The sequence below is a fragment of the Hesperophylax consimilis genome, chromosome 9 (genome assembly GCF_061612785.1).
Source record: "Hesperophylax consimilis isolate HC1 chromosome 9, BYU_Hcon_1.0, whole genome shotgun sequence".
NCBI classification, from domain to species: Eukaryota; Metazoa; Arthropoda; class Insecta; order Trichoptera; family Limnephilidae; genus Hesperophylax; species Hesperophylax consimilis.
This window is the reverse complement of record NC_142844.1, coordinates 295,321-322,898: the sequence shown is the minus strand read 5'-3', so window position 1 is coordinate 322,898 and position 27,578 is coordinate 295,321. Positions and strand designations below refer to the sequence as shown.

Genomic DNA, 27,578 nt, shown 5'->3' with positions numbered 1-27,578 from the left:
CAATGTAGTAATGAGTAGTGGGTTCCCCCTACTTACGAGGACTGACTGCGCAAACAATACACACCGTTCCCGACAGCGAAACGTATGATTTCCGCCGAAATACGGTATTTGCGTGACGTCACTCCCACCTTCTAGGGAAGTGTGTCACTAAAGACTAAACAGCAATAATGGTAACATTACGTTGGTTGAGTTAATTCAGTCAATTCAAACCAAACCCGTCCAATGTAAACATAACCAACCCTGGTGCCTGGAAGCTAGTCATACATACCTAAACTACACCTAAATTAATCATCCCCTTTTCAGACATTATTAAGCATACCTATTTGAGACTATTATTGTCACGGGAATACCTGATTTTTTTCCGTAGGCACCCCCTCCCCCTCCCCTAATTTCAATTGAAAACTAATATTCCAGATTAATCTACTCCCCCACCTCATGTAATTCGAAAATAATCACAAAACATGCACATTTTAGACGTTTCTGTGGGTATATTTTGTATCTACTCATTAGTGCATATATTGTATAATCCAATGCATAAATATTATTAGTATGTTGACGCGCACGAGCGACAGATACGAGATAATATATTAAAATAAAAGTCTTTAAATACAATTTCAAGACGTTTACTCGTATAAATAAATTCGAATAAAATGTTAGATTTTTATCAGCTTTATAATTATTTATCAGACACCTAATTAGAGGGGTATCGCTACAAAGGTTGATAATACATAATATTATACTAGGCCTCCGTGGTCGCATTCCGGAGGTCGCATTCCGGAGGTCGCATTCCGGTGGTCGCGGGCTCAAATCCCGGAGTGCACAGTCAATTTTATTTGATTAATTTGTTTTATATATACGGCACGTTTCAGAGTGAAAGATACTCCCAGTAGCACCCTGGTGTAAGACCACCATGCTTGAAATGGTTTAGCCGTGTTTGGTGATTCCCCACCCCCACCTTCCTCTCCCACATCTCACCCCCCCCCCCACTACCTTCAGCCTCTCAACATACCCCGATGGGGGATGCCATAGGCACACTGGCTCCAGACGGTTGGGAGCAGTTGGAACTTTAATGTCCTCCACGCTGTGAGTTCACCTGTACTGTGGAGGACATTATTTTACAACTGTTGTGAAGAATGTGACATTACCGGGGTACCCCGCTTAAGTCACATTGTACATTGATTATTTGTGAGTTTTTTTAGTATGTTATTTTTTGTAAGCGTGTCAAAATATAACAAGATGTAAATTATAAAGCGAAATAATAGAAGAAAAACATAACACTATACAAGAAATGGAAAAACATAACAAAACGTGAATATTTGTTAGGTTGCAACATTTTATCTTTATTCCTCCTTCCCGTGTCTAACAAACTAACTAACCATCAAGCCGTTTCCCCGCAGGGGTAGGCAGAGAGGACGGGCCGCCTAACAACTCGGTTACACCACACACTTCTTGCCTCATTCACATTCATACATCGTCTCATACACACTCTTCTATTCTTCTGACTCTTGACATGGTACGACTCGAGTATCTGATTCACTTGATCGTCCCCGACTTCTGCTACCATTCGCATTTGCATTATATATCCTCCTTACACTCCTTTCTTCACTCATTCGCTCCACATGCCCAAACCATCTAGGCGTCCCTTTCTTAATCTTACTCATTACGCTTAAATCAGCCTTGCACTCTTTGCGGATCTCCACATTCCTCACGATCGTACATGGTTTTACAACACATACGCCTCAGGGATCTCATTTCAACAGCATTCAATCTACTTTCATCCTTTCTCTACCAGTTCCATGCCGCACTTCGATACATCAGGGTAGGTACCAGAACTCCATTGTGGACTGCTAACTTCTCTTCTTTGGACATTTTTTTTATTAGCGCCAACTGCGTTCAGTCCTCCATTAACGGAGTTACCTGCATTTGCCCTTCTTTCAATATCTCTGTCAGCCTTCCCATCTCTCTAGAACATACTTCCTAAATACACAAACTCATCCACCTGCTCCAAGTATTCCTCAGCAACAACTATATTGCACACTGTTTTCGTACTCTTTCTTTCAAACAACATAATCCATATTATCTTAATACTTATTTTGAAATGGGTATTTTTTATGTTTTTTTTTGCAAGAGGGAGGATATTAAATAGTATTATATAGAAATATTGCAAATTTCTTTGCCCAAAAGTCGTTTTAGTTGTAATTTGGTGAAATGTATGTTATAATGAGGATCTTGTGAATCGACAAGAGGTTGTTGATCTTGAATGCATAAATGAAAATATCTTTTGAATATAATTATTTCAGAGACATTAAATTCAAGATTTAAAAACATAGTCTGTAGGGGTAAACATAATTTTAAAAATTGCCTTTTATGCTGTGAGGACTGATTTTAGAATGGAATCGCATGAACTTTCCCATCCGATAAGACCATAGACCAAATACGACATCAATGGATAAGGTCATATTGTAGATGAGATTGGCCTAGGGCGTAATAAATTTTGATTAGTTGTTCTTTATTTAAAATGTTTCTTCTTTTTTGTTTTTCTAATTTGTTTCTTATACTTTCGACGACTGGCGTTCCAATTTAGGTTTTGATCAATAATTATTCCTAGGTACTTTATCATTTCCATTTCATTTCATTTTGGGCAGTTGCAGTGAACTTTTTGGTTCACGTTTAAACATTTTTTATTGAATTTTTATCTGTAGGTTTGTATTGAGGTTATATTTATTTTTATTTTAATATATTTAGATTTTGTGTCATTTAATATTAGTGAATTTGAAACAAGCTTCAAGGGGGTGACAGATTACGCAATAAGTCCAAAGCATTTTATATAACTCCATATTGCTTGCCATACAATCCCATAGACCTGTCACACCTAAACAGATGATGTGTTATAAGTGTGAGCGTGGCGACAATATGCGCTGTGATCTGCTAGCCAGGCTACATTTGTCAAAGTGACAGATCCCATACAAAGAAGTGATATTCCGCGGCAGTCCCCTAATTGATCTGACCCCCTCTCCTGAGGAAAATTATAGCGTAATGTGTCACAAAGCGTACATGCCACGCCCAAATTATGCGCGTAATAAAGCATAATGTGTCTAAATCATCAACCAAGCATTGATGAGGGTCAAGTAATAATCATCATACCGATAGCAGAATGTTGGGAGATCCGGGCTGAATACTAAAGGGCATACGAGAAAGTTAAGACAAATCAAGGTGGAAAGAAATTATTTTGTTGCTTGATCAACTCAAAAACGATTGTTTAGGGGAGTTTGGCTTTGTATATTTGTCCCAAGCGCATTCAACGCATCTTTGGGTTAAATTTAAATGAGCGGGAACCGGTATTGAAATGGATAAACCTTAAACAAACCAAAAATCGAAAGGGGGAAAAACGAAATTATAAATACATCTATTTGATACGGCGGGTAAATAGTTGACTTTACGCTCGGAACTTAGTAGACACCAAGGCAACAATTATAACAAAAAATACTACATATTTACATATTCCATAAAATGCTTTTATTATTATTTTGATGATCTATTCTTCTACAAAATATCAACAACAATAGCAGCCGCAAAAAACACCTAAATCGTATCAGAGCGGTGATACCCGATAGTGGACGTGCTATAAAAAACACCATTGGAGCACGACCAAGCACCACACACAACTGTGTAATGTTACGTGCTTGTCGGTTTAAAAAAGGAACATAATTTCCAAATAAAACATTCATAAATAAAACGTGTTGTGATGATTCACAGCTTCAACGTTCAGCAAACCGCAGGTGTATTTTCATTTTTAGAGCGATCTACATAATACAAATTCTTTGCATACTTAACTTGACAAGCTGGAAGCATTGTATTTCTCAAAGCAAATAACATCGTACGTTTTTCGCAATTTCTTAATAATTTACACAAAAGCTGTTCTATCTCGTCGAGGAAAAAATGGTTTTTATTGTTTTGGTAATTTATTTATTTATTTATTTATTAACGGACATCGTCCAAATTACAAAATAATAACACGAATAAAGTAAAATGAACAATATAGGAGTAGACAAAGGTACATGAAAGCAAAGACATATGGTAGATATAATATAAGAAAATAAAGTGACAAGTCGAATCAAGTCAAGAATACGCCGTGGGTCAGGACCACAGGACACTTAATATTCCGTCACTTGTTTAGCGACTGGCAAAAATCATTTAGACTTATCCCAAAAAAGTTAAGGTTTTGACTTGAGTTGACCAGTCTACACATTCTGGACAATGGTGAATAATATCCATAATTTGTCGAATGATGGTTGAGGAAGAGCAGTTCATTATTTCTGAGTCTTTGCGAGGGGATATTGAAGGGAATGAGTTGCAGTAGCGTAGGTGAATCAATAATACCATTTATAATTTTGAAGAAGCAAATGAGGTCATTTCTTTCCCGACGGACTTCCAAAGGAGAGAGGTTTAGAGTTCGTTCAATTTCATCATATGAGTATTTGCCTTTTTCTAAACCTAGCCTCCTAGCAATCCCTCTTAAGAACCGATGTTGAACAGGTTCAATGCGTCGAATGTGGATAGCATAAAAAGGAGACCAAATAACACAAGCATATTCAAGATGGGGGCGAACCAAGGAGCAGTAAAGAGTTCTAATGGTATTTACGTTTTTGAAGTCCGAAGTGATTCTAGTGATGAAACCAAGTAGTTTGAGCGATTTATTAACGATTCCAGTTATGTGATCCCGAAAAGAAAGCTTGCTATCAAGAGAGACACCAAGGTCTTTGATAGATGTAACAGTTGTTAAGCAAATATTATTAAGTTTGTATTCGAAGACAATCGGTTTTTTGATCTATAGAAGGACATAATTTTGCATTTATCGACATTTAGTTTCAAGCAATTAATTTTACACCAATCATTGAAAGAGTCGATATTCGATTGGAAAAGAAGGCAGTCATCGTGATTTTTTATTTTCTTTAGAATCTTATTGTCGTCCGCAAAAAGCCAAAAGCGTGTATGAGAAAAAATACTAATAATTTCGTTTATAAACAAGTTAAAAAGAAGCGGTGCTAGATGTGCTCCTTGAGGTACGCCGGACGTTACTTCAATAATAGTAGACACAAAGTTGTTTAATTTAACTCTTTGTTTTCTATGTTGTTTTGATAGCAAGGGGTTTAATACATAATGTAATACATGAGACCCGCTTTAATTTTAAACTTTTATTAAATACTCGCTGTACAGCCTGTGCTGCAGATGGAGAAACAATAGCGTGTTGCTTTTACGTCCAAAAGATGACGCTGTTTAAAAAAAACTTGTTTTTGCAGGTGACATCTATATAATATAGGTATATAAAAACACACGCGTATTCGAATGCAACGTTGCGTTGTGTCAACATTTCAAAGCAAGAAGAGTGAAGAAAGCAAAGGTGAAGAACTTTCGGAGATTTAAGATTTTGAAGAAATGAACATTTACATTTTTATTTATATGGATTTTTTTGCGGCTTATTTGTGATCATAGTTTAGAAAAAAAATAATAATGCTCGTAAAAAATACAAACCTCTACGTGTATTTTTTTGTAATAATATTTGACAAGCCCGTGACGGATTACGGTCCATTGTTTGTTTTCTTTCTGAGTTCGTCATTCAACGATTCAACAACTACGCTGCACTATATTTATCTAAAATTGTTCACAAACATGAAGATCCTTTATTCGTCACTTATCTCAACATTCATTTTTATTCTTTGACTACCTATGATTTCCCTTTTCTTATAACTTACAAGGATCTTTAGAATAAAGGTCATCGCAGGATTAGGATCCCTGATGGAGCTTTGGAACAAGGATCGTTTAAGGAATTGGATCTTGTTTGTGGAAAAGGATTACTACGTAGGATTTGGAATGCAAGAACTTACCACAGAGTACGGCTATCCCGAAGATGTCTGTGTCTGTAACGCCGTGATGGTGCAGGTGCGCCACGGCGTGCTGGCGCAGGTCGCGCACGCGCGCCTTGGCGTCCAGCAGCAGCACGAGGGGCGCGGCGGCGGGGGGCGCGCGCAGCGACACGAAGCGCGCCGCCCCCGCCAGCCTCGCGGCCGGGGCGGGCGGGGGCACGCCGCACAGCGCGCGCATGCCACCTCATAGCACCACCTGGAACAACACACACAACACACATCAGTCACCTAGCGATATCACTACTTACTAATTACTTCAGGGTCCAGAGCGATCATAGGGACCACTTCACAGACCGCCAGGAATAGTTCGCCTCGTACCACCCCCTGTAGTAGGCTCTGGACAGCAGATTATACGACAGTGTCTTGGCCGGCGGGCATGGCCAGGCCGAACCTGGCTATGCTAGAAACATATAGGCCACCGACCTTTCGCAAGTAAAACTGAATATATCGCGTTCATGAGGAAAAGGAAAGTTCAAAGAGAGTCCACTTCAGAAGGGCAATTCCGGTTCTAATTAAGGATAAGGAATTGTCCTTAACCTTCAAATTGATCACTCTCTCGCCGTCATCCGAGAGAACTGAAAAAGTCGTTAATTTTAGGGACACAATACTGCTGTCATCTGAGAGAACTTTTATTTTTTATTTATTTATTAGATACTAAAAAAATATAATTACAGAACAATTATTCTTTGACTGTCCAACTGGGAAGGTTTCCCGTTTCAGATTAATCAAATTGATAGGTTTAGTTCATATGAAGTGGGTAATTTAACACAAATACACAACAATAATTCATATCATTGGAGAAATTACTTTTTACATAGCATTAAATTGATAACATTGTGGAAATCACTTTCATGTTTACAATATAAGAGATAAGTTAGGTAAGCATCTTCATTTTTTTTAACTTTACATTTTATTATCTTTAATTTTAACTGATTTATGACGTGTTTATAATACATATTATTTGAGTTTGTGGTGGTAATTTTAGGTCTAGTGGCCAAAAACATGAAATAATTATATGAACCTACTAAATATTTGTTCTTTATCTGTAAGTTAGCATGTGTTGTTCCCAAGTCCAGAAGTCAAGTTTCCATGTATCGGGTATGAGGTTAAACATTTGTCTTTGAGCAAGGGCTGTTTTAGTAGTAAGTGGAACTACTGGATTCCTCCCCGTATGACGGGTGTCGTGTAGATGGTCGATGGAATCGATAATTTTCCTTATGTCTAGTTGCCTTACACCAAGAACTCGTATCTCTTCGAATAATACATCACTGGGGTACCTAAATGGTTTTTTAAGGATAACCCTTATAAGTGATTTTTGAGCTTTTGCTAAGGGATCTAGTATTGTTTTGGTACATTCGCCCAAACCTAAGGATGCATATTCTAGAAAAGAGTTACACATGGCATAGTAAATTTGTTTCAGATATTTTACACAGATAATATTTCACAGATGAGTAAGCTTTCTGATATTTGTGGATGTTGAGTCTATATGTTCGTCCCATCTATTCCTTTGGAATTAAATCCTAAATATTTTGTATTATCAACACATTATAAGGTATTACATTTACAAGTAGTTAGGTCATGCAATGGTGTATAATAATGTTGTGTATTTCTTTTGGTTGTCCTGCTTGAGTTGCACTGAAGCGGATGAATTTAGTTTTATCGGAGTTGAGTGTGAGGTAGATTATTGTCTAACCATTGTTTAACATCGTTTATGCCAACTGCTGCTTTACTATGAACCATATTCCTGCTTTTTCCTTCAAATAATAAAACTGTATCATCGGCAAGCTGATAATGTAGTGGGCAAAGGAACGGTTTAAAAAAAAAGTTTTTTTTAAAGTTACAAATATACACATTTCACTTTCTTCTTAAAGTACACATTCAAATAAGAATCTAAATATTACCTATTGTTTACTACACAACGTACATTTTAATTTTACTCGCTGATCTTAAGAGTAAACAGATTTTTCTTAAATATATTCATTCTATTTACTGATGTCAGACTCAATAGCCTAATGGAAAGAGATTGTATACGTGTACACCCTCGTGGCCTATGTTTCTTTTACCACTTTCAGTCTTTGCTGAATGTGTGTATAGTTTATTATGTTGTCTTGTGTAGTGTTCATGTACCTGTGATGTTTTTATGAATATTGTGTTCGTGTGTATAAATCGATTTTGGATTTTGTAGATTAATACGTATATGTTAGTAGATCATTGTAGAAGTGTATTATATATTTGTACAACGCCCTTGACGTGATTTTGTACAAAACGGTGCTATGTAAATCATCCAAATATTATTATTATTATGTTATATTCGTACAGTTTTCTCCCCTTAACTTGTGTTAGTAGAAGATGGGTTATTCTACCAAATACACCAAGAAGTGGGATCATTTTTTCTTTGAGTTTTTGTGTTTATCATTTTTCACCATCTGAAATGTATAGGTTTTTTCCTTCCATTTGCATTGGTTTATGATATGTTTATACATAGTTCATTCATATAAATCTTAAACAAAAGTGTTCCTAGAGTGCTTCCTTGAGGTACACAAAATTTAATAATAGCTGGATCGCTTAGATTATCGTTAATAAGTACTCTTTGGTTCCTGTTTTCTAAATAACTACTCAACCATTTGAACAACTGGCCCTGAATACCAATGTGCTGTAGTTTTTTCAACAGAATTTTGTGCGAGATAGTATCAAACACATTGGCTAGATCAAAAAAGAACGCAATTTAAGATTCCTCTATCGATTTTATTAGAGATAAAATTGTAGTAAAGTTGGCAATGAAATTTTCAATGTCTAAACCTAGACGAAAGCCGTCTATTGTCTATTGGAAAGGATATTATAGCTTTCGAGAAATAGGGAATAGGGAGAAATAACCGAAATCACAGTTAGTGTAAAAGTAGTTCATAATTTTAAGGTTAAGGTTATTTCCTCAGCAAAACCGTAATTTCCCCACAGTTCCGAGAAAATCGCAATTGAAAGATAAATAACTTAATTACTGGATATTTGTAACACAGTTGCAGGATGCAACAATACAATACGTAAAGACGTAGGTAATAACAGCAAAATGACGTGACAACATTAATAGCGACGTCCGCTTCACTGATAAGAGATGACGGATCTTTCCATTGACGTAGTAGCTGCCCCATATGACGTATTCGCTTTTTTGGCAATTCGGTGATTCAATAAAATACATAAAATTAGACGCATTTGAGATTTAACTCTGATAGCCTTTCAAAGAGTCAATCGTTCTGGAATTCGCGCAATCAACTTTGACAGTAAAATTCACATTACAGCACTATGAGAGATGTCAATTTTAAATAACAAAGATTAAATTATAAAAATACAATTGCTTGTATGAATGGTCCACATACCCTGAATAGATAGATACTACACAAACACGCCTTCAGTGTAGGTTTGAATGGAAACCGTTGTAGCCCGAGAAAGCCAGTGAAAATGTCTTTCACACCCGATTGACCGATTTCGATATTGAATTGTATGAAAGCCCGAATGGTACATCACATTTCCTATGTACTATTTATTATTTGCACACAAGATCATAGAACGAAGGGCAAAATAAAATAGGGATAAACTACTACCTATTGGAACGTTGTACTTGTTTCAGAAATATGGAAATAAGAATTGAATAGGTCTTGGTGACTTGCGTGGCATAGCGGTGACAGCTTTGGCTCGTAGCCCGGAGGACGTGAATTCAAAACTCAGCGAGATGCAAATTGAGACGAGCTTTTCGGTGGACATGCCGCCAGCATCACCCTGGTGAGAGTTCACAATTTAGCATTGTAACGTATCTTGATGTGGATTTAGGTATGTTTAGTGAATTGCCAGGTGGGTCCCTGGCAATTCACTATCTTTTCCACAGAGCGCATTTTGGCGGGAAAGCTGCAGCGTCATGTGTGGGTGAGAGAGGGATAGCGTTACACAGAATCCCGCGGGAAGGAGGAGGACGGGAGATGTTACTTATTCCGAGAGCGGGATGGGGCTATCTGGAAAAGTGTTAGTGCGAAGGAAATGGCAGGCTACAGAACGTTAGGGTCACACCGGCCTGCAGGTAAAGCGGGATAGTGCGCTAAAATCACGAAAGGGCACCACATAAAAAGATAAAACGAGTTGGTCAATATACCCAGCACAGTTCTTTTAAAGAAACATTTCTTTTGCGTCGGTCGTTAGAATAGAACCGCGATTTTTCGCACCGCGGATGGACATGTTGAGGCCTCCGAAAAGAACCAGAAGAGGCTGTCCCTGTCTAGTCTCAGGCGAAAGAGCGAGAAACAAGAGTGCGGAGGAATGCTGTGTGGCAAGCCGTGACGTCACATAACATGGCCGTCGCAGCTTTAATTTTGGCGCCCAAATATTGTTGTGAAGTAGAAAGCGGTGACAGCGCCGGCGAGAAATTAATATGGAAATGGCCTCACTTCCCGCGCAACTAACTAGCCCAATACATCTTCTATCCTCCCACACTATGTTCTCTTATCACTCAAGTGGAGTTAGTACTTGTGGCAACATTAAATAATACCGCAAGTGTTATGTTGATTATATGAGAAAAGTTTAAAGACAACTGAAAGAAGTAATTACCAAGAGGACCCACTCTATCTTCCCTCAAAGGTTCCCTCTTCCCAATAACTCTACTATGGCGCTACGGAGAGGCTACGGTTGATTTGGTAACCAAACGCGGTTATTGGGAAATATTAACATATGTCTTTACTGTCAAGAATGGCTACAGTTGCAGGAGAGTGATCCTTTCGAAGAATTTATTAGACAAATGTTGACAAATTAGAGGAATAGATGGGATCCTATAAATCATCTTCTATTTCCGTTGCAGAAATAATAATATGAATAAGTAGGTACTTATGTATTATTAATACCATCATATAGAATTATGATGAAGTATTCTCCGGTATTGTAATAATTGCATCCATTACGTATTGTTATTGAGATGGTAAATATAACAGGAAAACAATAATAATTGAAAAACAGATATCCCAGATCCTATCTGAAACCACTCCGTATTGAATATTCACCTATCAATTGGTGATGAGAGTCACGCAATCTGCTGTCCTTTCCTAGAGCCAGAGGCGAAAGATTAGCGATTTCCCGGGGCCCAAATTTTAGAGTTTATTAAACAGTATGTACCTACCTACTGTTTACCATATTTTTTAATCAGGCTCGAATATTAGAGGTTTTCAATGCTAGATTGTTAAACATTAAGCGCAATTTCAATTTGAATGTCTACAGAATTTTTAATTTAATTATTTAAAGAATTAGGTACGAATAAGCTGAAAATATTTGAAAATATCCTAGGTAAGTAAGCTGAAAATGTTGCTTGTGTCATGATGGGTGATTTAAGACAGTCGAAGAATTTTAGGAAAATACAATAACAAGTTTGGCCAGTCAGATCAGAGAGAATAACTTAATTTCCGGGTGTCGTAACTATACAGCAGATTATTTGCGAAATTAATACATATGTTCGAACAGTAGGCGGTGGTTTCATGAAATTTGTAATTTTAATCATTAAATTTATGTATTAAATTTGTTAAATCGAAAAATCAGACGCCACATTCTCATACATTCGCAAAATGCGGGTAAAAATCTCTAAAAAAGCCGGGTAGTAGGACCACAAAATCTCCTTTCGTCAATTTATCCTTATTGCCTGCTATGGTAAAAAGAAACTGGTCTTGGCATCCCCAATAGAGCTACATGAGAGTTGCCGCTTTGAGGGGAAATTAATACGATTTGAAACATCGACTTAATCATCGTGTGTTTTTAATAAAGGAGCCATACTTTACATAAATATGGTGATGAACTCTTTTTAGCCATTCAGCTTGACATGGTTAATTTTACAGTCGGTGGTTTAAACAACCTATTTGTTTGTTCTAAGAGGTGTTTTTTTTTAATTATAAAAATCATAAAACGTGAAAAAGCAAACCGATAAATGCTGCCGATTTTTATCATTTTTAAATATTAAATAATATAAATATTATTAGTCAATGCCATTGATTTTTATCGTTCGGAAAGTTAAACATAATTTTTCCAAGAAAACTTTTGGTATTTTATAAAACATAAACCTTTAAAATGCATCAACATAGATCTCAAAAAAGTGCGTTGCGCTGTGAATGTAAAAATTTTAATATTTTAAGAAAAATTATCGCATATTTTGCACGAAAAAGCTTATCATTTTGAGCTGCTGACTAAGAAAGTCTTATGTTTTCCGTTAAACCTTTGTGCAAAATAATAGAAACCGTTGAAAAATTTTTACCACAATTTTTTTCGGTATTTTATTTAAATGGACTGCACGAAAGGGGCTCGCTCATCACTGCTTCACATAAATAAATCTGGAAATGTAAGGAAAACGTATGTTATTTTGGGTAGCAGAGGTACCTATATCTTAACAAAAAAGGCGGAAAATCTGTTTTTCCGCCTTTTGTATCTCGGACATGTATACACTGGCTATTCTGTGCTCCCTACATATTATATGCTGTGAACGCAAGTCACAACACCAGCCATTCTGTGCTCCGTGCATATTATATGCTGCGAACGCAAGTCACAACACCGGCCATTCTGTGCTCCGTACATATTATATGCTGTGAACGCAAGTCACAACACCGGACATTCTGTGCTCCGTGCATATTATATGCTGCGAACGCAAGTCACAACACCGGCCATTCTGTGCTCCGTACATATTATATGCTGTGAACGCAAGTCACAACACCGGACATTCTGTGCTCCATACATATTATATGCTGTGAACGCAAGTCACAACACCGGACATTCTGTGCTCCAAGTATTATATGCTGTGAACGCAAGTCACAACACCGGCCATTCTGTGCTCCATACATATTATATGCTGTGAACGCAAGTCACACCATCTCTTATTATTTAATTATTGGCTACTTGTGATAATTCAGTTCTTTCATTATCACAAGTAAGTTAAGATGAAGGTTGTTTTCAAGTACCATACTCTTCAGACCTGGTGTGATCGTTGTCTCATGCGTTCTAAGAAGAGCAAGAAAAACCGATTAATTATTTAATGAGGGGGGCCATTTTTGAGTTGGACAAAAAAGGGGCCACGAAAGGGCCGAATAAGTTACCTACTAGTCCGTCCCGGGGTCTACCGGTCACGCTACCAATAATCAGTACCTACTTACTAATTACATTACCACGGAAGGTCTTGGGTTATTTATTCAAGTTTACTATTGTAAATACCTTTATTATGGAATCGGTTCCAAACACTGTCATTAGTTGTTCATTAATAACGCACGTAAACAATAGAAACTTCAGCTTGACACGATTAACTTCGCAGTCATTGGTATCACTAGTGTATATTATGAGGATACAAAAGCTACAGATTTAACCCCCTGGGCAATTTAGGGAGATTTTCTTCACAGACAACAAAAACCCTTTTGGGAGATATATCGCCCAGCCTGACACGGTCTCATAAAAGATATGCCATCTCATTTTGTATTATGGTTATTGATGGTACAACTAAGGGCCTCATTATAATCGGTGATATTAACATATAAACGTCCAAGACTTGATTCTTCCTGTAGTTGCCCAAACTTGGCACAAGTCACCAATATAAAATATCTCGGGTCTCAATTGATCAGCACTCAGTCAGCCTCCCAACTCCCCGCAAGCTATCTTATGTGTTTCGAACGCTTGGAAATGTCCTTAATCCTACTACAATTCAATCAGTACCTACACTTTGCTCTCTTATCATTTGGGGTGGCTGTGACCAAAATATGGCTGAACAGTAGTGTATATAATGCACAGCTGTTTGATGAGCGCTATGAAATACACAGAAGAGACCGTCACACAGGACAGACAAGAGGAGGAGGAGTACTGGTCGCCTTGCGGCGGAATAACGATAACGATGGACCTCGTGCCGAGAGACTTCAACATCTCGAGACTGACGGAGAAAATATGTGGCTGAAAATTAATTTAAATGGATTGAAAATATACACATGTATTGTTTACATTCCACCGGCATCACCTGTTGAAAGGTATACTAGCCTATTTGAAAATATTATCTCAAATCACAAATTACTAAATAACAAAAAAATACTGCTAATAGGTGATTTTAATTTCTACTCGTGTTTAAATTTCAAAAACACTACTTCTGAATTTTCGTATGTATTGGATTTGTTTCAAATGTCAAACAAAAACTTTGTATTAAATTCGAAAGGACGTTCATTAGACTTAATTGTGAGTAACTTTGATTTGAATGTGTGCAAGTCTATTTCTTCGCTAGTTAGCGAAGATCCTTACCATCCATCACTGGACGTAGAGTTTCTTTATATGAAAAAAAAATGTAAAAATGAACCAGTTAATGATAACAATAAATTTATGAGTAAAATGCGCGGGTGGAAATTCGAAAATGGCAATTTTAAACAGATTTATAATCACTTACAATCGCACGATTGGCAACTTTTGATGAATTTTGATAACGTTAATTTAGCCGTAGACTATTTCTATTCTACTATTTATAATTACTTCGATATGTGCTTCAAAAGGAAACGCATTCCGAAGAATAAAAGAAAGTATCCTCAATGGTTTTCCAATGAAATTATTAGTGATATAAAGCGAAAGTTCAGACATTTTAGAAAATGGAAGAAAACTGGACTAGTAAGAGAACGTGAAATGTTTTGTTGTCTTAGAGCTAAAGTTAAACGCAGTATGCAATTGGCCCATACAAATTACATTAATATCATTGAAAAAAACATCAAATCTGATCCCAAGTCGTTCTGGAAATATGTCTCATCCAAAAGAAGTGATGGTGGGTTTGTCGACCATGTCACTTGGAATGGACAATCACACTCGGGAATTGATATTCCCGAAGCATTTGCGGACTATTTTAAATCGGTTTACAGTCAGCAAGTTACGGATTTAAGTTCATTTAAACCGGGGAATTATACATCATCAGCAGCGCAGAATGTTGATATTCCTAATATCACAAAATCTGATATGTTAGCTGCAGTTAAAAAACTCAAAGCGAAAACGTCATTTGGACCTGATTATATTCCGTCATTTTTATTAAAGGGTTGTATAGAGCCTTTATTAATACCCCTACTTTACATTTTTAATTTTTCACTTAGCACGGGAACATTTCCTAATTTATGGAAGATCTCTAAAGTTACACCACTGTATAAGGATGGGGATAAATATTTGGTCTCTAACTACAGACCAGTAGCGATCCTCTCCTCTCCGGCAAAATTGTTCGAACTAATAATTCATAAATATATCTACGCCCAAGTAGAACCTTATTTAATAGACGAACAAGATGGTTTTAGATCTGGCAGATCGACTGTGTCAAATCTGATGGTCTTTACGGAATATGTATCTCAAGCTCTTGACGGTAACAACCAAGTTGACGTCTCATACAACGACTTCGCAAAGGCTTTTGATACCGTAGACCCGCTGATACTCTTAAATAAATTAGACCGTTTTGGATTCTCGGTAAAAATTTTAAATTTATTTGTAAGCTATTTATCAAGTAGACAGCAATACGTAACGTATGGTATTTCTAACTCGTCGTACTTTCCCACAAACTCTGGGGTTCCTCAAGGGTCTAATCTTGGTCCTTTACTTTTTTCCCTTTTTATTAATGACATTCATCATGCTATAAAGTTTGCGAAATTTTTGTTATTTGCAGATGACTTGAAGCTATTTTTAAGAATCCGGACCTTAGAAAACTGCGCACAGCTCCAGAGAGACATAAATGCTATCGTGGTATGGAGTGAAATTAACAAATTAGGTTTTAATTTTAAGAAATGCGCCATAATGTGCTATACTAGAGCAAACACTGTGATTTATTACAACTATAGGATGTCCCAATGTTCTCTTAAACATATTTCTGAACCGAAAGATTTGGGAATAACCTTTGACCCACACTTAACATTTCACGTTCATATTGAAACGATATGCAGCAGGGCTTTGAGAATGCTTGGATTTGTCCTATGTAACTCCAGGCATTTCTGCAGCTCTGCCGTGGTTCGCTTACTATATTTTAGCCTAGTACGTAGTATTTTGGAAAGTGGCTCAATAATATGGGGACCAGGGGATGCAACGTACACTTCTATGGTAGAGAAAGTACAAAAGAAGTTTCTACGTTATCTTTATCTTAGAGACTTCGGGTACTATCCCTATTTATACCCATCAGCCTTCCTTTCCGGAATGCTAGGTATCGATAGTCTTGTCAACAGACGGAAAGCTGCGTTGCTGATGATGGCCTATAACTTGTTGAACGGTCACATCAACAATCCAGAAATTTTGAATAAAATTTTATTTTACGTCCCTGATAACTTCGCAAGAGCGCGTAGACACAAACCATTCATTCTTCCGAGATGTAGGACTAACTTACCATCAGCAATGCCTCTTGGAAGAATGATAGGCCTTCTTAACTCACTAGCCTCTGACATCGACATTTTCCACCTGCGCATCACTAAATTTAATTTGCTAATTAGGCAATTATGATTGTATAATGTATCTTTGTTAATGGATATTTTTATTCTGTAAATATACATGTAAAATATAAATAAATAAATGAATAAAATAAATAAATGATTGATCCTATACAAAAAGCAGAAAACTCGTGTTACCAACAAACGACCGACAAGATATTCCTCAATTCGACTCTTTCTTTATCAAGTATAATTGTCTGAAATATACGTAAACTCTATTTAAAATTTATGCTAACACATTTCTTGTACAAATACAATTTTGAAAACACACTTAGAACACAATCAAACTACTTGAAATATAATCAACCGACACTACAGTGTACCTAAACTTTATACTACGTCAGCACAAAGACAATTCACCTACCTTGCGCCCAAAACCTTCAACCTTCTACCTGATATCCTAAAAACCTCAACTCAACTCCATACTTTCAAACACACAAATAACTCTATGATCTTCACATCTGCAATACATTTCAATCACAACACCCATACATTGTACACTTTAACCTCCTAATCTCCCTGCACACATCTCTCACATTCCTCAACTGTCTTAATAATTAAATAACTATTATAATGCGTATTTTGAATTTGTAAACTTCACCCGCCATAACACGGGGCATCTCTACATGCCTACTGCCCACGTCCATGAATTACAGTTCAAAAACATCGGTAAACGACTTTGATTCCACATAATTTTATATTTTTAATTGCATTATGTCGATTTGTAATACTAAAATCCGAAAGAGTCTTTCACCTGCTTTCGAAAACAGTATTTTATCTGTAATCGAATGTAACGCGATAATATTTTCCGCAATATGTTCACATACGATATCAGTTTCTCATTTAGCAGCCTGCAAAGCTAGCTGTATCAAGTAGGAAATATAATATAGTAGGTACGTTATTCTTTATTCTACGGTAGGTACATATTTAAGTTCATTACGCAATGATCTAATTAATAATACCTACATCGAAGTGGTGCTATTTTTTTAGGAAAACTGAATAGGTGACGTCTTAGACAGGTATAGCAACTAAATTAAGTTCTGAAATTAAGACAGGTCATGTACTCGTAAAGAGCGAGATTACTGAATTGGTCGGGAGAGAAGGCTGACGACCTAAAGAGAACTTCCGAAACCCGCCAGAAATCAGCAAATATGGAGACATTTGAGTTTTGTGTGTGAAAAAACGGACGCCAGAATGAACGCAGATTACTAGGCTTACGATGAATATGACTATAAGATGGCATGGTTGTAAATGGCACGAGCAAGGGAATGAGGTTTTGAGACTGGTTGTACATGGCACGAGCAAGTTGTACACGAAGCTGATGTAGTTCATTATTGTAGGAATAATAAATGAGCGAGTATGAGTGTGAACAAAGTGAACGGAGATGTGGGGTGTTATATCATCTCGCCCACCCCTGTAGTAATCAGGGAAAGCTAAGCCACAGTCAGATAATTTACAAATTTTGGAAAATTGCAGACGTGTGTAAATTTCAGTGGCATATAATTTCTTAAGTTACAAGAATGGCTTATATCTAGTATTTTGAAATCGATTTTTTTTTTAATATTTTGGTTGTGTTGCCATAGATAGAGCTGAAACTCGGCAGATACACTCGTTGTCGATGACAACGCATTTAAAAGAAAATGGTTTCACTCATGCACTCACACGCATTTTTATGAGATAGTATGATATTTAATGATATAGGAAATAGGATGATTATGATGATGTAGGTATTTAAAAATTTACGGCAGTTGCAATGTCGGTACTATGCAATTAGGGTTTGGCGGTGTTAGTCCCTGAGGGAGGAAGGTTTAATCCTGATTCAAACAAATCGACATTCATCGACAAACTACTGAAAAGTAGTTTATTGGAACTTTTCTGTATTTTATTTACTGTAATATATATTTTTGTCTTGCTTTCTTTAAATAAAAAAAAGTAAAAAAAAAAAAAAACATTGGCTACTAGCCTATTCAAAAGATGGCGCCACTAAGTCAAAAATGTAAGAAAACTTGTTTTATTTTATCTTCCATTCTTTCTTCACAATCGACCATAGATTTTCGATATGGTTCATGTTGGGGCTGTTTCCAGGCCATGGCCTATACGAATCATGGCTTGGTCTATTTGAGCAAATCGATATGCTGGAATAGGCCAAGCAAAGAAAACATAGCGTGGTCTGTCACAGGCATTATCTTGGACAACTTTGGCATCGTGGCAGGCATTCATGTTCCATCACCGTTGCTATATGAAAAAACAAAGGTTGTCATATATAAAAAAAACAAGGATTAAACATTAAACTAAACTACATTAATAAATTATAATACACGTATAAAAATTACCTCCTAAGTTGAAAAACAGGTGAATTTGTGTTTGAGTCTAATCGTCTAGTGTTCTAGTGTAATTCTCATTTATACAATGAACAGGTTACAACGAAATTACAATCAGCGTTACACAAAATTACAGGTTTCAGATAAATTTGAGAGGAGAATACTGTAGAGGAATTTGGAAATTGAATACGTCACGGGATCTCCTGTTGGTGCGCGCGATCCCCTCTGCACATGACACTGTGGTGGGGGTGCCGAGCTGATCCTCACAGTTTGTGGTGTCAGATTCCCGCACGTGGTCATGACTCGGTTACAACCCCTCTTTATGTTACCTGCGTAGTGTATGAGAAAGAGGTCGGGTACGCCCGATGAAGACGTGGGATGATCAAGTGAACTAAATACTTGAGAGTGTTGAATGAAGCAAGGAGTGTGTAGATATGTCAATACAGAGTTGTGTGGTGTTTCATCCTCTCTGCCTACTTTTGCGAGGAAGCGGCGTGATGGTTAGTTTCAGTATACACATTATTTTCGTTCTGTTTAGCGGCAGAAATGCATTGTTATTTTTCAACACACTCACCGCAGACAATAAATCACAAAAATGATGACCAGTCATCTGATATTCGGCCAGAAACCAGACGCCATGATGCTGGAATTAATAAATAATAACGCCAGCTTTTAAAGACGGGAGATACTGCTTCTGTGTGCATGATTGTCTATTATTATGCAAGTACAATAGACACATTCGTAAATCACCAGATATTAACACAGAGGTCAAGGTTCAAGGTCACTGTAGTGATAAGTTTGTCTCTGCGTGATGAATTATTCATACGTGACCTTGAAAATAAAATATTTACGTGGTTAAGGAATTTCCAAAATTAACGAATGTTATGTGTATAATCGATTTGTATTTGGCTGACAGTAATCCGGTTGATAATTAGAATTATTACTAGGGACCTGAAATTTCGCCTTATTTTTCTGCGAAAAACGCGATATTTTTTGGTGGAATTTTTAGGAAAAGTAGAGTTATTTTGCAACAAAAGAGTCAGCATGTTAACTTTTTCGTATTTTTCAGCAAAACAACGTTTTCAACGTGAAGTTAAGTTAAGTGCATTCCATATTATGACTATTAATACATTCCAAAACAACACAAAACAAATTAGTTTTTTTCGCATGTAGCAAATACTTTGTGGAAATGTATAATTATAATGATTGGAATAAAATTTTTTTATTTTTTTTTTATTTAATAAATGTTTACAAGTTACATGTTTAGACATTTTTTTAACTACCATACTAGGCTAATGCCCGTGTTGTGGTAGTTATACATGAAATAATAATAACAATGACATAAAAGAACTAAAAAATACTTATAGTAACATAAGTATGTAAGTATAAATCATAATGAAGTAATAATAATAAAAATAACTTAGAAGAACTAAAAAATACTATTTTATAGAAACATAAGAAAGAATTAGAGAAGAAAAAAAAGAAAAACAAATTTGATGATAAATAAAACTAAAAACAAGTATATTAAAATTAAAAGTAAACTGAAAAATAAAGAAAAAGTATATGTATATTAAAAAGATACAAATAAAAATTAAAAATATTAAACATTAAGATTAAAATTTAAACATAATTAATGTAGATTGTTTAATGCATATAATTGTTTGTGTGCAAGTTTATATAACTTAGGTATTATCTATAAGACAACATGTTTATGTTCAACACTTAATTTTAATTTTCGTGATATGAGACAAGTTGGAAAAGAAGTTTTTAATTTTTTTTTGTGTTAGGAACTCATATAATCTTTGAAGAAAGGTCGTTAATAAAATAAATAAAAATAACGAAAATAAATTGGTTTTAGTTGTATTAAAAACAAATTAATCCAAAGAAATTAGTTATTACTCATTTTGGGTTGTGAAAGTGAATGAAGCTAGAACTGGCCACTTAACTTAACCGTAGCCATTTCAAGCAGCTTTAGATTTCTCTGCACCAGGTTCACTTTACTACTATTATAGTATATTACTCTTCGGCAGGTTTATTATTTGATCCCCTTTCTATCTAAATACAATAAGCAGTCAAGAGCGAAGACAAAGGCTGTTCCTCAGTGACTTCTTGTATATCGATTGCAATACATCCGGCAAGCGTCAGATCAAAAAATAAATTTAAAAATCACCCTTAAGGTATGAATAGCGTTGAGTAGTGGCAGATCTCGTGTGTATTCTCGTCTCAATTCGTCACTGGCTTACGTGGTTAATGTTGACCGAGTGCTTCAACTCGGTGATGGAAAGGACCAAGTTGGATGCCCAGCGAGTGCTTCAGATTATGACTTATGACTGGTATTGCGAATTACTGCCGGCATAAAATCGTCGATATAAAATAACAACTAACCGAACAACAAAATGAAGCACCGCTTATAAAAAGAAGAACCATTTGAAGAATATGTGTGAACAAATCAAATCGCTGTTCGTCCGCTAAAGTTATGAAACCATGCGCATTGGAAAAATTCCGAAATTCGATGAGAAATTATTATTATTTCAAGTTTATACAACATATAGATAACCCCCTATGACTGGATAAGCAACGTATATATCTTACGTATGCGTTTCCATGAACTATTCTATGTCAGTTTCTATTTTACGTTTCAATTAGTAAGGTTTTAACATACACGGTCGTTTATCAATTGAATAAAATTGTCACCACATTTTTTATTAACACCGTTAATGACAAGCGCAGACCCGTGAAAGTCACGGAATTTTATAATTGTAGGAAAGTGATATATTTCATTGTGAAGCTGTAAGCTGTAAAAATATATTTGCCCCCGGATCATTGCCGTTCAATTGGAGATTTACCTATCGAATGAACAAAAGAAATACACATTTCAAATAGAGAATTATTAATTAATAACATCATTTTAGTACCTACCTACTTTATCGCTTTTCTCACAATTCCAATTTTTAAAATCAAAGCAAATCCCAGTTCTAGAAGTCATTGAACCGGAGTTGCACCCTCGAAAAGACTATTTTATTTATTAAAAGAAGTAGAATTACATTAGGTATTAACTGAACATTAAAAATACCTATTTAAAAAGAATCCCATTGACGCGTGACGAGTAAATTAACTATAATTGCAAAGCTAAGCATTTCATTCTTCCATAGCATCATTGAAAATTTTCAGAAATTTCCTAATTATTCAAAGTCTTCTTGGATTTTGCACATTATTTTTATTACAATCATTATGATACTAAGAAAAACAACAATTGATGGCAATTTCCTCGGATTTCGGATCTGAGGAGAGCTATAGAGGTTGTATCAATCTGATTGGATCGTTTGTAGCGTGGTGAACCAACTTTACTCAGTCTGTGCGTGCGTAGTTGTTTGTAAGCGTACATTTAACGAATAACAGATTAAGCCCGTAGAATACAATGTTTTTTTTTAAACTATAATACATCAGTGGGCTTTTACACGAAGTAAATATAAATGTAAGTAATACAGTTGTGTTAACTAGGTATTTGTTGTACATTGTAACAATGGTAAAGCAAGTACATGGTATTGATGGTGACCGGATATCTCATCAAAATAAACAGTAGGTAACATTTAAAACACACAAATGAGGTATGAGGCGCAAATGACGCTGTTATATTTGTATAAATAACATTAACTTTAAATTCAGTAAATTTAAATGATTCACCACTTCATGGAATATAAGAATCTAGAAAATAAAAATATATAATAGTTCAACACACCTACAAAAAGTGATATAAAGTCATGAAAAGTTATGAAACAAAAACTAACGTACATAGGTAACTATTTAACCTAGTTTTTTTATCACTTTTCATGACTTTATATCACTTTTTGGAGGTGTGTTTAATTGTCATTTTGATGAAATATAATGGAGCCGATTGAACCATCCTATCAGGAACTGGAATAGACAACTCTACCACCTTTGCCAAATGCCAATTGGGTAGGACCGACATTTATTTTGTATATTATCTGTAATATCATCCGGTTTCCGAGAAATGTCCGCGTGTGTATACGTGATTGCTACCAAAGGTTGATAGAATGCAGAGTTTCAGGTCGATTGGGAAGTGGGTTAATTACCGCCTCCAAGATTTGCAAGCATTTATTACCGAAAACAAAACTTAAATTAAATTAAAACGATCGAAATTAGTATCTTTAATGATACTGAGGTACAGATTATTGTGTAGTTGTACTAGTAGTGTACAGGATGGATCAAACAAAAAATGATTATTTTACTTTCTAACCCTTGACGCTTTGATGAAAATTAGATCCTATATCTTAGAGTTAACCAGTGGTGGCTCGTGACTTTAGGGTGTACTAGAGTGCTAATATTACATTAATTGGCATTATTGCTGTTGTTGTAGCTGAAAAATCAGTTACCACCGCAGTTAATTAGCCCAGCGGTCACAGCACTACCTCCGGCAAGGAAGGTCCTGGGTTCAATATTTTCTTCTAAAAGTAATTGATTTCTGACGCTAGGTGAAAATAATTATTTTAAAATCGCACCCAATATTGGGGGTTTCAAACTTAAAATACTACCGGTATACGTTCAAACAAAAAATGCTCTTGTAATTGATTTGTCCGTGCAGCAGTTCCAAATTTGAAAACGTAATTCTAAAAAAGGCACAATCAAGATGTATTTTTACTTATGCAGTATACTTTATATTTATATACTTTTACTTATATATTATTCTGATAAAAAGAAATAAAAACAAACACGTACAATAGAAACACTAGATCTCATGGTCAAAAACTTAACTCCAACAAATAACTACTAATACAACTTTTGGGCAAAAAAGCTTCTTATATCATAGTATTAAACTCCACAATAAAATACCACTCTCACTCAAAAACCTCAACATTATAACATTTAAATCTCAAATAAAAAAACTGGATACTTAATATAGGGAGATCTGAAATAGAAAATATACTGATATCAAACACAGACTAAAACCGAATCTACTAAACTGCACTATACAAAAAAACACTATCTTACTTATTTTAAAATTATTTAAAATATATATGTACTACATGATATATGTTTATAATTAAATTCTTTGTTGTAATATTAATTTCTTATAATTAAATTATAATATGTAAATGAAATCCTCAGCACGGGAGATCCCAGTGAGGATATCATTATCTCTATATGTTACCAAGAAAAGAAGACAGTAAATCATGATAATTATTATTATTTAAAGAATTGAGGTTAGAGCCTGCAGATTCCTGTAAGGCAAAGGGAAATAAAACAATTTAAGGAGGTACTTCCTCAGGATGTAAGAGATCGGTCCCCACCTGGTGTGGCTGGGGAGGTACCCGATATCGGGACTGGGGAAATAAATCAATATACTATGTATAATACTAATATAGTTACGAATTGTCAATATTTTTGTTATAATTAAACAATTATTGAAATTGAAAATACATATTTATGTTTACTAACCGGTCGGAGTCGTAAAACTTTTAATGGATAATTACATTAGTAATTTTCTATCAAATGCAGAATCGCACTATCAACCATTGAAGTAAGTATTTACTAGAACAAGGTAGGTCAAAAATCAATAGAGATACAAATTCAAAGTAGTAGTTGTACACTGAGAAAAATGAGAATTGACGATTTATTAAAATCCCGTTAAAAACGGGATTGCAGGCCGTTTCCTGGTTTTCTTAAACTTTTAATACATTCATAATATATCGGAACACGTATTCATGCAACTGCATTTGTCCTAATAATATACAATGACGAAATGCGAAAATATTAAAAGTTTTATGAACACGTGTTCCGACTCATTCGTGTTTTATTGAAAGTTTACTAGGAAACCTGTCAATTCACCGTTAAAGGTCTGCAATCCCGTCTTTAACCGTATTACCACTCTCTTCAGTATCACAACATACCCCAATAGGGGATGCGATAGTTCCACTGGCCCTGACAGTGGGGAGCACCTGGAACTCTTGCGCGGTATTCACAAAAAAAGTGTACAGATTATCGAGCCCTTTGGCCGGGCTCTGGGAAAGCTTTGAGAAGAACAAGGGGTATTGGGTAGGTACCTGTACCTGTACCTGTACCGGTATGTCTGCCACCTGGCCACTGGCCACTGGCACTTTGTGAAATCTGTATGCCGCATGGAGTCAATTACTACGGTTAGTACTTAACTAAAGTCACTTACAAAATATGTTCATTATTTCACGCGCTAGTGCGCAAATGTGTCGAAACTTTACACGGATAATCTCGTATTTAAGCAGATTTTTAGGCTTTCAAATGTAATTTCTTAAAAAAAATTCCAGTCCTAAAATTCAAGAATACAAATATAATTAGTTTTAATAAATACCAACTTTTCTTCTGTCACCAATCTGTAATATCTACATACTACGCCCAGAGAGAGGTCGAACGTGATATAATTCTAGTATCTGCTTTAGTCTGTCTGTCTGTCTGTATGTCCTGTCTTTATGTTTTGTCGTTTTCCTACAATACGTGAATAATTTTTCCTGAAGAGCTGAACCCTAAACTTATGGGAAAGGAACGAAGCAACCGCAAATGAAGCGAAACGTTATTTGGTTTGCGTTTCGGTTCGTAAATGTATACGTACTATAAGAAGGAATAGGACAATCGTCGATGACGTGCGTACGAACTCTACCTGGAACTAGAATAGTAAAGAAGGATCTTTAGATCTTTCTAGAACTGTAAAATCATGCAAAGTGCAGTTGTTTGTTGCGCTTTCTTCCGCGTGCTAAATCATATCTTCTCCAAGCTTAAACTTTCTAATAATATTGAAATTCATACAAAGTGAGATAAGTCTGTTTTATGTATCTATTTGTACATAATTTTATAGAGCCTAGGAAGTAATATTTGTACGCTGTTCTTGAGTTGATTTTTCTCAAAAACGGGGCTGTACAAATTATATAATTTTATATAATATATAATTATATAATTAGCCACTATTCAGTGGCGTGGATCAGGAACAAATAATACCCCGAGGCGGTTTCTTGGTGTGTGCATTTGTGTATTGCACTGCTTGTCGTTTTACGACATCTGTGCCCCAGTTACGGCAGGCTGGATCGGGAATCACTGGTTTAGGAAGACCCTTCGTCCTCTCCAACAGGACTCTGGCCCTGACAGGAAGTGGGAGAAATGGATTCATAGAGTCACTCCTGGACAAACACTGACCCCCAGCTTCCTATCCACCCCTCATACCCGTTGTCGGAATTATTTAAGCTCATTGCTCACAGCCATAAAAATACATATTTTAACGCAAATTAAAATCAGCTATATAAATGCAACACATGGGTCAACATTTGAGAACAATATCATTTTTTTTCTTTTTTATAGTTGGCGTCTCGAAATTTCTTTCACTAAAAACAGCAGTTTAGAATTTTTTTTATTAGAATTGATTTTGTGAGGTCTAAAAGCGATTTATCAAAACAAATATTTCTTTCTGATTAAAACTTGATTCACCAGATTTTCACTTCTCGAAACTTAAAATCAATCTAAAGTCTTATTTATTGAATAGTTAATATTGATCACCATAGTCCCTGCCTTACTTTGTCAAGAAAACATTTATATGTACCTAATGCAGAGTGATAATTTCCCTTTTTAAACTCCAAATGGACACTATAAACATTCCTTATTTAAAAATAATGCAATGCATGATTCATACCAGTGAAATTTTATATAAATATAATCCATAGATAAGCTAGGAATTAGATAGGCATCTAAATAGGATTGAGTGACGCTGCATAGAAAAATGTTATTACGTAACGTAACCTGGATAGTTGTTGTTACTTTTGGTTTAAGATGATTAATTTTTTTATTAAAAAAAACTTTCATTAAATAATTGATATAACAGCGAAATGCAAAAACATAAAAGTTAGATAATAATAATTTTAAAAAAAACATCTCGGTACCTACTACCTAAATAACACATAGCAGAAATGACACGGTCGGAAAAGGTATTTATTATTATTTATATGCAATCAGCACGTGGCCTAAGCCAATCTCAGGGCAGAGAACATATTAATTGTAAAAACAAAATCAACTGATATGACAGGGAGAGATTCCAACGTGCCTACATAAAAAAGCGATAAAAATGTTTTTGATAACTAATGTTCTATCCATGCTGGTTTATCAATAAAATTATCTCGCGAAATACATATTATTTATTATTCCCGTGGAATTTCGCTACGGCTGAAATAAATTTTCCCCAAATCACCCCTCAACGCGCGGTCAAGGTGGCAACCCGGATCCGGGCGAAATTATAAATATAAATCATATAATGGAAAACTTTCCTTGAATTCATTCAATTGGTTATTATGTTTGTAAGGTTTTACGCCAGTAATATTAATATTTCACACGAAATGAGGGTTCACTGGTATTTTCTTAAAATCGATGCAAAAAAACAGTTTTGCGAATTAAGTGCATACAAAAGTAGGTACCTAGTATCTAGGACATACGGGTAGTGGTAGAAGATGGGTAGAAGGTAGAAACGATAACAAGAAAATTTCGTTGCCATAGCAAATAACAATGTAATATAACGCAAACGCAATCAAAATAAGCTGGCTTTGTTAGTTATTATTATTTTTAATTGCACATTTGACGCTCGAAATGTTAGTGTGATTTTCATGCACTAAGGAAGTAAAATGTTTATTTAGGTAGGCACTTTTCTGTCACCTATAATAAAACTGTATAAATTTCCACCAAGAATAAAACAATTTTTTTCTAAGGAAAGAAATCATTTCGACTTTGCCAATGCTCTTCATTTTAGGTAAGAGTTAGATACGAATAATTATTATGGACAAAGTAGTCGGTATTATATTATATTATTGATCGGGTAAGAAACTAGGGCGCATCTG

The 27,578-nt window shown here is 35.5% G+C and overlaps 1 protein-coding gene across 1 annotated transcript in view; it reads right to left on the bottom strand.

Moving 5' to 3' along the window:
• Positions 1-27,578, bottom strand: part of ex (FERM domain containing expanded) — a 37,195-nt gene that overhangs the window by 8,755 nt on the left and 862 nt on the right. The window contains exon 2 of the mRNA XM_089635499.1: positions 5,886-6,120. Coding sequence (XP_089491625.1) covers positions 5,886-6,102 — 217 coding nt within the window. The 5' untranslated portion in view covers positions 6,103-6,120. The remainder of the gene's footprint in view (positions 1-5,885; positions 6,121-27,578) is intronic.